The sequence below is a fragment of the Salmo trutta genome, chromosome 2, assembly GCF_901001165.1.
Source record: "Salmo trutta chromosome 2, fSalTru1.1, whole genome shotgun sequence".
NCBI lineage: Eukaryota > Metazoa > Chordata > Actinopteri > Salmoniformes > Salmonidae > Salmo > Salmo trutta.
The window spans coordinates 54,049,895-54,064,524 of record NC_042958.1 but is presented as its reverse complement, the minus strand read 5'-3'; the positions used below and the strand labels follow the sequence as shown (position 1 = coordinate 54,064,524).

Here is a 14,630-nt window from a genome sequence, read left to right as displayed (position 1 = left end):
GGGCAAAGAGCTTAATTTTCCTGTCATCTGACCAAAGTACCGGTTCCAATCCAAGTGCCAATGCCGTTTAGCAAATTCCAGGCGTTTACATTTGTGGATGACGTGAAAATAGAGCTCTTTGTCCACGCACACCAGTGGTGGGTATGGCGTCAAAATGAGAATGCATGAGCAGGAAATAACCCCACCTACTGTAAAATAGGGTGGTGAGTCTTTGATGTTGACCACAGATTCCTACTTTATACTACTCACATCCTGGGTGAAAGAATACCATCATCTCTACCCCTCTCACCTCACCCTAGCCTATCGATTCCCACAATCTCTTACCACCCCCGTGTTCCACCACTTCTCTTACTGTACACACCCCTCTCTCCTCATCCAATCATCTCATACCATCCTGTCACAACCACCAACCCCATAGTGAGAGAGCGACACACACCAGACTCAATGTAGATTTGGTGCAGTCTTTATTTGAGCGCTCAGCCACTCCGTAGCCTCAGATATCACAGCAAAAAGGAGCCAGATCTAAACAGAAAGCAGTTCAATACATTTTCAAGTTCATTCCTTCATGTTCCAAGTCTCTCAACACAATCATTTAAAGTGCATTTCAGATTGAGCTTTCTCTTTTTTTGACAAGCTCAAGAATTCCGTGACAATTACACACAGATATAGATATTGTATGTCATATACATATAACATATAAATAATTAGCATTGTGTACAACTATGTTTTCAATCGTTATCGTATTGCACAAACTAAATAGCAATATAGCAAACATGGAAGTAAAACAGAATTGGCTGGAAGATCTAACACAAACACACAAGGAAACCGATTCTCAAAGCAGACTCTCTCCATTTTAGTTTCCTGTCCTAGGTGAGAAAAACCAGTTCTACAGTACAGTCAATGTGATGGCTAGCGAGGTGAAGGACTTGAACAGGACAGTACAGTAAGTCATACAGTACTGCATATTGAATATACTTGTGTTATGGAGTTGTACGTTTACAGCAGTAATATTAGACTACAACAAAGCGAAAGATTATGGACCTCAAACTGAACCCTTCCCACCTATAAGATAACTGGTTAACTTACTCTGAGTGACAGACGTTTTTTTCTATTATCCTAAATCTGGCCATGAACCACCAGACAGATGCCAGAAGTCCTTCTACAGTAGAGGTTCTACTGGTAGCAGGAGACATATTGGCTGTGTCCGAATATTTGTACTTGCGTTCTAAATAGTAGGCTGATTTGGTATGCAAAAATAGAATGTTTTATAGTATGTGGCATTTTGAAAATGTTGTTTGCTTTAAATGCAGGGATGTCGTATTCATTTCGGCTTTTAATCTAGTATGAATAGCTGCATGCTATTGAAGACGAGAATTGTCTTTTCAGAGCCACATGTTTTTGACAACAGCAGATAATCAGAAAAAGGGGGCGGACTCTAACAAACACAATTGTGCATTACATGACGCATTCTCAGATATTTGTTGTTCACTAACTGCATACATTTTTACTAAACAGTACATTCTAAATAGTATGTATGTACTGTAGAATGATTAGTACGCAGTATGTCATTTTAGTAAGTAGCAGGCAAAACAGATTTCGGACACGACCATTGTCTGCCTGGTGTGATAGTTTCCGCGTTCCACACGGCACCCTATTCCCTATATAGTGCACTACTTTGGGAGCTTCTGGGCTCATAAGGCTCTGGTCAAAAGTAGAACACTATAAAAGGGCATAGGGTGCCATTTGGGAAGCAGTTCGTGTTTAAGACCACCCTGATGAAATAATGAAGAACATTAACTGAACAGATGGTAATGAGCGCTGTTTACAATGTCATTTCATCAATGAAACTACAGTTTCAGCGTTTCTAAAATATAAATACAATACAAATGCATAAATTTAAAAAAGCTATTAAAAAGAGCCTTAAAACGGAGATTTGGGAAGTCAGAAAGAGACGGCAACACAGAGACAAATCTCCTCAAGACTGCTTACAAGAAAGAGGAGGCACACCAGAGAGCATCAAAGCATGCGAGCTGTCAGCACTGGAAGCATAGCTTGGCCTGCTTTTTCAAATACAGTACTGTAGCTCCACTAACCTGGCCTGTGTTACAGAGAATGTTACTGTAGTGAGAAAGAGACACAAACAGGTTTGCCCTTCCCAGTCAGAATGTGTTGAGAGTGAGCCTGTGACAGTAAATACTAAGTGCGACTGGCATTCTAACATCAGCTAGGCTGCGCGGGCATAACGCATAACCCTGTGTTGACCCCTGTAGAGGGGCGGAGGGATACAGAAAGGGATATACCTATGAACCCAAGGCAGACTCACTCTCTCCTTTCAGCAAACACAGTTGGGCCTACTCTCCCATACTGTTCCATTCCTCCCGGAGGAACACTCACTCATCTACATACCCAACTATCTATATGGTCCTAGTTTCATCAAAGAGATGGAGATCACACCAAATGTTCAGGACCACGGGAATTGAAGTCACAAAAGCAGGCACTTTTGTAATACACAAGAAGAGTATTGCTGCTACATGACCATATGCTATCCTGTTGACCGTACAGTCAATTCGAGGGCAAGTTTTTTGTTCAATCTACATACCATATTATTGTAAGCCAAAGCTAGACAACCGGAAAATAATAATGCGTTATTAATAAATCGCAACCCTTTTCAATAACTATAGGTCACTATTTTTGGGGGGTTTGGGTGAGAACTTCTCAGAGGTAAATACGTTGAGCTTCTGTTAAGATCTTGTTAATCTAAAAATATTTCCACCCCTGAATATTCTAAATCCTTTAAATCAAGGACTCTCACTGTCAAACAGGAATTGATTAAATTCATCTCTTTCTTTTCCCTACAGGTCCTCAAATAGTAGTTAGTTTATTGTTTGTTCATCATTTCAAGAGATTAAATGTATAAAAAGTATGTTGTTCTTATCTGGGTGGGATGGGGAAGCAGCCTTGCATTCCAAATAGGAGAATTGATTTGGAGTGACATTTCTCATGTCCCGGGACTGTTGGAGTGATGTCATGTACATACTTTGTGGGGTTGCTGTTGCCAGTCTGTTTGTGCATCATGCTAACTCCTTTATACTCATCATCATGCCAACTCCTTTACACTCATCATCATGCCAAACATGTTTGGCTTGACAATGACAGCAATGGAGTCAGAACAAGCCTGAACAGATCTGGAACCAGGCTAGGAATGCTGCCGAATGTACTTCGAAACGCTTGACAAATATAACACAAGGGTACATGACCTTTATGGGGCATGGCTTTCAATCATTTAGAAATGGGAAGACAAATACTTCAAGAGCTTTGTTCAGCAAGACAAGTGCTTGGGATATCAAGTACACTTTACAGCTGGCTTAACATAGGATCATAATGAGAGGGGTCCATGAAGGCCAACAGCACATTGTCCACGACTATGTACCAATGAGACGTATCTTCCATGAGTAGGGCACAACTGTGTTGCATAGAAAAGCATGGAAAGCTTTAGTGGGGGAAGAAGAATGACCAAATTAAGTTACAGAAATAGGCATTCTCAATCTTATCTTTGAGACTGTGTTGACGGGGTGATGATGTTCCTCTCAGAGCATTCTACAACGTATGCTGAGCCAACCAATCAGAAGACTTGGGATCAAAAGGTCAGTTATGACATAAGGGAAATAAGGACCTGATCGGTCAAGGGTATAAATGGCAACCATTAGGCTCCTACTTAAAGCTCTCTAGGACTAAACATAGCGACGGACCAGGAAGTAGTTAAACATTATGGCTTTCAAGAAGAGGAATGAGAGTCGTATCCCTCTCTACCCTCCTTGACACGCTGGCCCACTGTGACACACTCAATGGGACCCTTTGGGGAAGGACTGAGAGAAGAAGGTGTGGTAGAAGACATGGAGGGTGGATGTTATACCGTAGGAATGAGACTGGCCCTGCTGTCGACAGCGACACACTGAGCATGTGCTTCAACCACTTGACATCAACACACCCCTCTGCCGTGCCACTCGGCCGCGTAACCATGCCAACTGGAACCGACTCGACACCATTACAGAATCACATGGTCACCACAAGCCTGCACACTATAACAGCAATATTGTTTCATGCTAGGACCTTTTCTTTATTTGTCTTTTTCTTTCTGTCCCCTTCTATTAAGGGCCCTGGCCTGAAGCTCATCTAGAAGCAGAGCTCTTCTCTTCTGTCATTACAGTAGCGTGTAGGAGGCCTCTTCCTACAGACCAAACTAGACCTTCTCATTACGGAAGCACGGGAAAACAAAGACAGCTCTGTCAGAGCACCAACTGCACAAGATGGCTCCTCTGGATGGATCTCTGTTATCCCTGTGTCTCAATCCAACTGCAACAGACAAGACAGACAGACAGACTGACTGACTGACTGTTGGTAGACAGTGGTAGCTACAGCTACTTTTGAGAATGCACCAAAACACATAAGGCATTCTCAGGGTACAAGGCAGAAAGAATAAAGGTGTTTTGAAACCAGAAAGAAGTAATACTGAAAAGTGGCAAGGGGAACTTTAGAACCTAACACAGCTGTTAGAATCTCCCCAGTTTAGCCAGAGGGACAATATCTGATGTAACTATATTCTCTAGTCTATATAACCAAAATATCTGCACTTCTAAAATTGTTCCCCCCTCAAGTGAAAAGGGATTCTCTGTTCCTGTAACCGTTTTTCTGTGTTATAATATTGTCTTCATTCATCTACGACACTGTTCAGCGAGTACATTAGGTCAATAGTTATACTAAGAGCAACAACTACATACAGGTATCATGTAGTAGTTCAGTAAGTCAACTAGTATTAGGGCACCTAAATGCTACATTAAGGCCAGATAGTTGTACTTGCGGTGTACCTACGCATGCAGGACCATCATCTGGGATATGTTTTGGTGTACCTACGCATGCAGGACCATCATCTGGGATATGTTTTGGTGTACCTACGCATGCAGGACCATCATCTGGGATATGTTTTGGTGTACCTACGCATGCAGGACCATCATCTGGGATTTGTTTTGGTGTACCTACGCATGCAGGACCATCATCTGGGATATGTTTTGGTATACCTACGCATGCAGGACCATCATCTGGGATATGTTTTGACCAGAGAGTAAAAGTTCTGGAGGGACTGTAAAGTGTCAAGCATCCTGAAAGTTCACACTTTGAAACAACATTTCACACAAACAATATCTGCATTTAACTGATCTAGACTGCACTCTGCACAGTGCTTGTAAGTACTGCACACCTGTTGTATTCGGCGCATGTGACAAATACAATTTGATTTGACAGATTGTAGTGAAGCGTGTTTTTGGAGGGGAAAAACTATTATTGTGTTATGCTTGACGCCTTTGTACAAGGCAGATACCAAATGCACACGGGAAACACGGGCCAATTTTATTTCGGACCTTGAGTGAGTCTTACTGGAAGCGCAGCAGGCTTGCTAAAATAGTCTGTGGGGTCATATATTTATTTACGCAATAAGGCCCGAGGAGGTTTGGTATATGGCCAATATACCACGGCTAAGGGCTGTTCTTAAGCACGATGCAACGCAGGGTGCCTGCACACAGCCCTTAGCCGTGGTATATTGGCAATATACCACGAACCCCCGAGGTGCCTTATTGCCATTATAAACTGGTTACCAACGTAATTAGAACAGTAAAAACAAATGTTTTGTCATACCCATATACAGTCTGATATACCACGGCTGTCAGCTAATCAGCATTCAGGGCTTGAACCACCTAGTTTGTTACACACAGTGTCTCCTGACCCCTCCTGTCTCAGCCTCCAGTATTTATGCTGCAGTAGTTTATGTGTCGGGGGGCTAGGGTCAGTCTGTTATATCTGGATTATTTCTCCTGTCTTATCCGGTGTCCTGTGTGAATTTAAGTATGCTCTCTCTAATTCTCTTTCTCTCTTTCTCTCTCTCGGAGGACCTGAGCCCTAGGACAATGCCTCAGGACTACCTGACATGATGACTCCTTGCTGTCCCCAGTCCACCTGGCCGTGCTGCTGCTCCAGTTTCAACTGTTCTGCCTGCGGCTATGGAACCCTGACCTGTTCACCGGACGTGCTACCTGTCCCAGACCTGCTGTTTTCAACTCTCTAGAGACAGCAGGAGCGGTAGAGATACTCTCAATGATCGGCTATGAAAAGCCAACTGACATTTACTCTTGAGGTGCTGACTTGTTACACCCTCGACAACTGTGATTATTATTATTTGACCATGCTGGTCATTTATGAACATTTGAACATCTTGGCCATGTTCTGTTATAATCTCCACCCGGCACAGCCAGAAGAGGACTGGCCACCCCTCATAGCCTGGTTCCTCTCTAGGTTTCTTCCTAGGTTTTGGCCTTTCTAGGGAGTTTTTCCTAGCCACCGTGCTTCTACACCTGCATTGCTTGCTGTTTGGGGTTTTAGGCTGGGTTTCTGTACAGCACTTTGAGATATCAGCTGATGTAAGAAGGGCTATATAAATACATTTGATTTGATTTGATTTTGGATATAATCTACAAGTCTTCCTTTCTTACAGGGTAGACACGGTAACCTTGCTGAGGTGAGGCCTGGAAGCCTTTAGAAGAAGTCAGATCTTTTGGGTTTGAATGGGTAGAAGGTGGTGCTGAGTGGTCTTGCTACATGGCAATGTTTCAGAGTTGAGAGATAGCAGTCAGTGGCTCTTTGGCTTGGGAAGTCGTAAGAGGCTGGGATGGACTAGACCTCTAGCCTTGAGCCCGCCAATCTCTGGTTCTCTGAGGCCTGGAGTCTGTCTGGGTGCTTTGGTCCGGGGGCAGGCCGGCAGTGCAGGGCCCTGGGAGGAGGCAGAGGCCTGGTTTGCGGAGCTGTAGCAGGGCAGACCTCTGAAAGGAGGTGGGAGCAGCCTGGACTGTGGAGCTGTGAAGCCCGGCCTGAGACTGCTCCTACACTGGATTCCTCTCACCTCCCTGGGGAAGCCTGCCACGGACATCTGGGTGGAGTTGGTTGTGGTGGTGGGGCCTTCCTGTGGCCTCTTAGGGATGGAGGCTATTTTCAGAGAGCCGGGGGACTGCGGGAGGCTAGGGGCAGGGATCATTTTGGCCGGGTCCGCACAGCCAGGGTTGGAGGAGCCTCGGTGGACCTCGGTGTGGGCTGAGCTTGTTAGTGTTTCCTGGGGCTGGAGTTGCTGCACACTGTTGGGCCATGGCCTGGAAGGCTGTAGTATTTGAGGCTGGTGGAGGAGAGAAACAACATACGATAAGCATCTAAAACTGGATATAAACAAACTACAGCATGTACGCCATCATAAATCATTTCTGTTCTTCGGCTTGCGAAACCGAAATATTTTGTCCAGTCTGTTTCGCCTAACAGTTGCACAACAAGCCTACAATTCCCACAAGGCTAGACACTGTGTACTGTAGCGCCTCTCCCTTTTTTCATGACTGTAGAGCGAAAAACTAATTGCGCGCATTCAACACATGAAACGCAGTCGGAGATTGGGGCTTTGATTCCGGGCACTCTTTGGAGACAGCAGCCAGGCCGTGTGCTACAGTACAGTAGTCATCTCTCTCTAAACTTATTATCACTGATGTACCACTGCAGAGGCTGGGTGGGGGAGGTCACCATCAAAAGAGCCCTCCTCCTGCCTGCCGACTCGCTCCCCTCCGCCACACCATACCACACATCGCTTCGCTGCTGAAAAATAAGGAAGACATGGGATGACAGTAGCTCTCCGGGCTGTGTCTGGCCGCCAGGCACCAGTGTAACAAGATGCCCCGGTGTGCCGCTATGCCAGCACATCCTCAATTAGAGAAAGGTTAGGGTGTGCGCATCGGGGGCCCACTTCAACCCGCTCATTAACATTTAACGCTGCTTGTTGGATGGGGAACATGGCGGCAGCCCTGCCTCATACACGCCTACCTGTCAGTCAATCAGACTATGAGACAGAGAGAGCGCGAGAGAGAGATAGAGAGAAAGAGATAAAGAGAGAGATAAGAGAGAACGATAGAAAGACGAGTGAGAGTGAGAACGAGAGAGCGAGAGAGAGGAAAGGAAAAGAGGAGAGGAAGCACTAGACCGAGGCTGGCTGACTCAAAGGGAATTATTCTGTCAGATGATTCGTCTGTTTGGGGGGTGGGAGGGAGGTGGGAGGCTGGCCAGTGCAGGTGGAAGATGTTTCTTTTTTACACCTGCAAAAACAGCAACAAATCCCAATTGCAAGGCAAGATGACGACTTCATTTCCATTTCGGAGGTGTTTATCATGTTAGTTTAACAATAGATAGAGATCTAAACAGATCCGACACACAGTCTGCAATCATACAAGTGCATTCAGTTTCTTTACATCATTCTCAGTTACATTACACTGAAGTCTGGGAGAGAGGAACCATACACAGGTGCAGTTATCCTTTTGATACATTGCACAGAGATGGAATCATTCACACGGCTAGCGTTGAGCTTCGACATCTTAGCCGATCAGACGTCTCAAAGCTTCGCCAGATCAGCCCTCTTCTTATCGCCGCCATTCATTGACTATGGAGACAAATTCACTAGTCCACACTGCCACCCTGTGGCTGCCGCTGTGTACTACACCACCTCCCCCCCAGCCTATCCCCGGCACTGTGCTAAACAGCATTTCTACACTGGATTTGGCAATCACACACACACACCACACTCCCCCTGACGCTACCTATTGGGCCGATCTCTGGCTTTAATGTCAATGCTGCTCTGTTGGCCCTGGGGTTATTTCAACAGGAAAAACATCCCTTTCCTCCAGAGTCCAGACAGTCAGGTACTGCAGGGCCAGGTAAGAAGGTGTCCCCCTGCCCCCTTTACTAGACAGCAGACTGACTGACTGCCAGGCACTTTTCAAAGTCTGCAATGGAGGGGATGACGCCTGAGGACGTGGGGGTGGGGGGGTTTCTGGCCCCGGACGAGGCTTCATAAATAATGGATGACAACTCGCGGGGGATTAGGGAGCGGTAGCTAATGAAAGGTGACACGGCTTTCTGGAGCCCAACGCAGCACTGGAGAGGAGGAGAGTCTGGTTTATAAAGCCCAGCAGGTGTTTCAAGGAGGGATTCACCTTGTCCCCCCGCACCACCCCACCATAGTCAGACAGGGACACTGAAGCGCATGCGTGGGTGGATGGAGAGTGCCTCTCGATTGCCAAATCCAGAGTGTTCCACTTGTCCACCCCCATCCCCCAGACTGGGATCCCTGGCCGTCCAGCATATCCACCATCTCTCTCTCTCTCTCTGCATTCAGCGCCTTGCCACCCTGTCGCTGATGCTCCAAATTCTGCTCAGCTCCTCTAATTTCATTTTAATTCTCGCACGTCTGAATTGACTCCAAACACATTTGAATAACGACAAGCAAATTTCAAACACAGGAATTTAATAGTAATTAAAATTATAGAAAGGAGAGGGGGGAAATGCAATTTTTCAGACCATGACGGAGGCTGTGATGGGTTGACGAGACATATACACTGAACAAAAATATAAACGCAACATGTAAAGTGTTGGTCCTATGTTTCATGAGCTGAAATAAAAGATCCCAGAAATGTTCCATATATGCAAAAAAAACTTATTTATCTCAAATGTTGAGCACAAATTTGTATTTCATCCCTGTTAGTGAGCATTTCTCCTTTACCAAGATAATCCATCCACCTGACAGGTGTGGCATATCAAGAAGCTGATTAAATAGCATGATCATTACACACAACACAATGCCATAGAATTGGCATGCTGACTTATGGAATGTCCAACAGAGCTGTTGCCAGAGAATTTAATGTTCATTTCTTTACCATAAGCCGCCTCCTAGGTTGTTTTAGAGAATTTGACAGTACGTCTCAACCGGCCTCACAATCGGAGACTACGTGCATGGTGTCATGTGGGTGAGCGGTTAGCTGATGTCAACATTTTGAACAGAGTGCCCCATGGGGGCGTGGGGTTATGGTATGAACAGGCATAAGCTACAGACAAATTAGCATTTTATTGATGGCAATTTGAATGCACAGAGACGCCGTCACGAGATCCTTAGAGCCATTGTTGTGCCATTCATCCACCGCCATCACCTCATGTTTCAGCATGATAATACACGCACCATTTCGCAAGGACCTGTACACAATTCCTGGAAGCTGAAAATGTCCCAGTTTTTCCAAGGCCTGCATACTCACCAGACATGTCACCCATTGAGCAAGTTTGGGATGCTCAGGATCGATGTGTACGACAGCGTGTTCCAGTTCCCGCCAATATCCAAAAACTTTGCACAGCCATTGAAGAGGAGTGGAACAACATTCCACAGGCCACAATCAACAACCTGATCAACTCCATGCAAAGGAGATGTGTCGTACTGCATGAGACAAATGGTGGTCACACCAGATACTGACTGGTTTTCTGATCCACGCCCCTAACATTTAAAAAAAAAAGGTATCTGTGACCAACAGATGCATACAGTTGAAGTCGGAAGTTTACATACACCTTAGCCAAATACATTTAAACTCAGTTTTTCACAATTGCTGACATTTAATCCTAGTAAAAATCCCGTTTTAGGTCAGTTAGGATCACCACTTTATTTTAAGAAAATGAAATGTCAAAATAATAGTAGAGAGAATGATTTATTTCAGATTTTATTTCTTTCATCACATTCCCAGTGGGTCAGAAGTTTAAATTGTTTAACTTGGGTCAAACATTTTGGGTAGCCTACCACAAGCTTCGCACAATAAGCTGGTGTAACTGAGTCAGGTTTGTAAGCCTCCTTGCTCGCACGCGCTTTCTCAGTTCTGCCCACAAATTTTCTAGGGGATTGAGGTCAGGGCTTTGTGATGGCCACTCCAATACCTTGACTTTGCTGTCCTTAAGCCATTTTGCCACAAATTTGGAAGTATGCTTGGAGTCATTGTCCATTTGGAAGACCCATTTGCGACCAAGCTTTAACTTCCTGACTGATGTCTTGAGATGTTGCTTCAATATATCTACATAATTTTCCTTCCTCATGATGCAATCTATTTTGTGAAGTGCACCAGTCCATCCTGCAGCAAAGCACCCCCACAACATGATGCTGCCACCCCCGTGCTTCACGGTTGGGATGGTGTTCTTCGGCTTGCAAGCCTCCCCCTTTTTCCTTATAACATAACGATGGTCATTATGGACAAACAGTTCTATTTTTGTTTCATCAGACCAGAGGACATTTCTTCAAAAAGTACAATCTTTATCCCAATGCCAGTTGCAAACCGTAGTCTGGCTTTTTATGGCGGTTCTGAATATTCCATGTTATCTGGCAGATCCAGTTTATTGTGGTTAAATCTATCTACTTGGATGCAGATGCCACTGTCTGTATTTAGCCAAACAGCAGAGTACCTAAATAAACGGACTGGATTATAAAATCGCTCTGGAAAGAAGCAACTACTAAATAACTACAGAGTAAAATGTAGAAAAGTGGAGGGATGCAAGGCCAGACATGTAGGGAATTGGAGGGGGGGAAGAGAGAGAGCGAGAGAGCGAGCGAGAGAGAGAGAGAAGGTGGAAGATGACGAGTATAGGAGGAAGATGTGAATTGTCGACAGAGTGCAGGCGATGCAGGATGGTCTGATAGAAACACTACAGATGGACTGTTCAGAGTGGGAATGCGCCAGGGAGGGACAACAACGCCAGACACAGGACAGATAGGGGAATCATCAGACCAGGACCAGGCATTCCTCATCATGCAGACAGGATGGATGGAGGGAATGGAGAAAAGGAAGGAGGGGTTAAGATAAATCTGAAAGGCTACTGTACCACGCCGTATCTCTGAAGTAATGCACTAGCTGTTCCACTCCTTGCCAAGGGCAGTGTGGGAGAGGCAGAGGGAGAGAAACAACAAGGAAGAGAGAGAGAGAAAGGAAGAGAGTGATTCAGGTTAGAGTGACAGGAGACTGGAATGGATGGAGGGTCACCAGTCCATTCTGCAACCATTGATTTTCACAGATCCATTCACACGTTCTACATAAAAATACTAATGTTCGTTACATGTGTACATTACACACTAGGGCTGGGCAATATTACCTCTTCTACGATATGCTACTCCTAATATCGCGGTATCCGATATAAAAGCTCTGTGCCGTTAATGACTACAAAATTCAAGGCTGTGCCATTTTTGTCCTTATTTATGATATTATGGTTGCATTCTCATTAAATAATCTTCTTTTGGTGAAAAAATAAGGCTTAGTTAAGCTATTTAGACTTCATTTTCAACATATTGATACAGTTTTGATTTATAAAGTTCAAATAGAGTATAGTCATCATATATCGTCTTGCACTTCACGATATCAACAATGTCAAATATCACGATATTCCATTTATTTAAGAATATATTGGCCCAACCCTAATACACACACAGGCATCACTACATGTGTACCATACACACAAGAATGTTCGGTACATCTGTACCATACGCACTCAGGCATGTTTGGTACCGTTCAAAAATAGACGTTCTGTGCTGTTTAATGGATGTATTCAATGATGCACTAATCTCTCGTGTACAGAAGCAGGTAACATAGGACGGCATCGTATAGTCTCAACAGAGTGTGGAATACGAAGACTAACGAGGAACTTTGATCATTTGAACAAATCATGATTTAGCAGGTGTTTTCTTTTCTTTATTGTCCCATCTATCCCTCTTTATTGTCCCTCTTCGGAGGACAAAATAACTTTTTAGTTTTTGCTGCCTTTTTGTTACATACATATTTTACATACATGGTACTTTTATACACAGTTTTTTGGATATACACATTACATTCTAGATAGATAGTATTCAGAAATCTCCGGTAGACATTATAGTGTTTTCAGTAATAACTATTACACATCATGAGCTTTTTAATGCCACCTCCATAGCTACGCTCTGCCCAATCCACCACAATATATTTTTCAAGTGTGTTGTGATGTCTTACATTGCGATTAGAATGGTTCAGAATTAATGTATCTACAGATTGTTATTTGAATTTGTGTATTGACTATGGCTTTCCAAATCGCCCAACACTGCTATTCATATGGTTACTTTGAGGGCATGTTGTGATTTTTCAGCCATTCCTGAACCTGTGACCAGAAACAAGCTACATGGGGGACAATACCAGAATATATACACTGTTCAAAAGTTTGGGGTCACTTAGAAATGTCCTTGTTTTTGAAAGAAAAGCACTTTTTTGTCCATTAAAATAACATCAAACTGATCAGAAATACAGTCTAGATATTGTTCATGTTGTAAATGACTATTGCAGCTGGAAACAGCAGATTTTTTATGATATATCTACATATGCGTACAGAGGCCCATTATCAGCAACCATCACTCCTGTGTTCCAATGGCATGTTCTGTTAGCTAATCCAAGTTTATCATTTTAAAAGGCTAATTGATCATTAGAAAACCCTTTCGCAATTATGTTAGCACAGCTGAAAACAGTTGTACTGATTAAAGAAGCAATAAGACTGGCCTTCTTTAGACTAGTTGAGTATCTGGAGCATCAGCATTTGTGGGTTCGATTACAGGCTCAAAATGGCCAGACGCAAAGCCCTTTCTTCTGAAACTCGTCAGTCTATTCTTGTTCTGAGCAATGAAGGCTATTCCGTGCGAGAAATTGCCAAGAAACTGAAGATCTCGTACAACGCTATGTACTACTCCCTTCACAGAACAGTGCAAACTGGCTCTATCCAGAATAGAAAGAGGAGTGGTAGGCCCCGGTGCACAACTGATCAAAAGGACAAGTACATTAGAGAGTCTAGTTTGAGAAACAGACGCCTCACAAGTCCTCAACTGGCAGCTTCATTAAATAGTACCCGCAAAACACCAATCTCAACGTCAATAGTGAAGAGGCGACTCCGGGATGCTGGCCTTCTAGGCAGAGTTCCTCTGTCCAGTGTGTGTTCTTTTGCTCATCTTAATCTTTTCTTTTTATTGGCCAGTCTGAGATATGGCTTTTTCTTTGCAACTCTGCCTAGAAGGCCAGCGTCCCAGGGTCACCTCTTCACTGTTGACATTGAGACTGGTGCTTTGCGGGTACTATTTAATGAAGCTGCCAGTTGAGGATTTGTGAGGCGTCTGTTTCTCAAACTAGACACTCTAATGTACTTGTCCTTTTGATCAGTTGTGCACCGGGGCCTACCACTCCTCTTTCTATTCTGGATAGAGCCAGTTTGCACTGTTCTGTGAAGGGAGTAGTACACAACGTTGTACGAGACATCTAAATTGTGCCTGGGTTGGAATATTACATTATGGCCTTTCTCTTGCATTTCGAAGATGATACTATAAGAATATTTTGAAGATAAATACACAACGAAGGGGACGAGAGTACTAGAATTAACGATCAATAGGAGTTGGTTTTCAGTTCAATATCTGTTTAGAATCTGTGGGACGTCAGTCCTGGACTCAGCACTACGTGTGCCACGTTTTTATTGGTCTGTACATTGAGTCTGGAGCATGGTATATGTTATTTGGCCATTTGCCCAGTCAAACCCAATTTAGGGTGGGGGGTTATAAATGACATCTTGTTTCTTTGTTCGGTGGAGAAAAGCTGAGGACAGGGGAGACTGAACATCTACCTCCCAGCATAACATCTATGATTTGTCCTCTTTGAATAAACCTATTTTTCTCCCCCTGATTTGCTCTGGGGTTTGTGTAT

At 44.0% G+C, this 14,630-nt stretch overlaps 1 protein-coding gene and 1 long non-coding RNA gene across 9 annotated transcripts in view; both read right to left on the bottom strand.

The window, feature by feature from the left end:
* Positions 1-447: 447 nt before the first annotated feature.
* Positions 448-5,574, bottom strand: LOC115157510 (uncharacterized). The gene is made up of 2 exons (XR_003868468.1): positions 4,908-5,574; positions 448-4,865 (listed from the first exon to the last, which is right to left on the bottom strand). It is a non-coding gene; the product is annotated as an uncharacterized LOC115157510 (long non-coding RNA).
* Positions 5,575-6,612: 1,038 nt separating this feature from the next.
* The window catches only part of LOC115157429 (serine-rich coiled-coil domain-containing protein 2), a 112,132-nt gene continuing 104,114 nt past the window's right edge, over positions 6,613-14,630 (bottom strand). For 3 of the 8 annotated variants that reach the window (XM_029705674.1, XM_029705690.1, XM_029705681.1), the window contains one exon: positions 6,613-7,213. In XM_029705674.1, the coding sequence (XP_029561534.1) occupies positions 6,677-7,213 (537 nt within the window). In that variant the 3' untranslated portion in view covers positions 6,613-6,676. Of the gene's footprint in view, positions 7,214-11,757; positions 11,798-14,630 lie in introns of those variants that run through there. The other 5 variants (XM_029705707.1, XM_029705715.1, XM_029705700.1 and 2 more) reach the window with 5 other exon arrangements.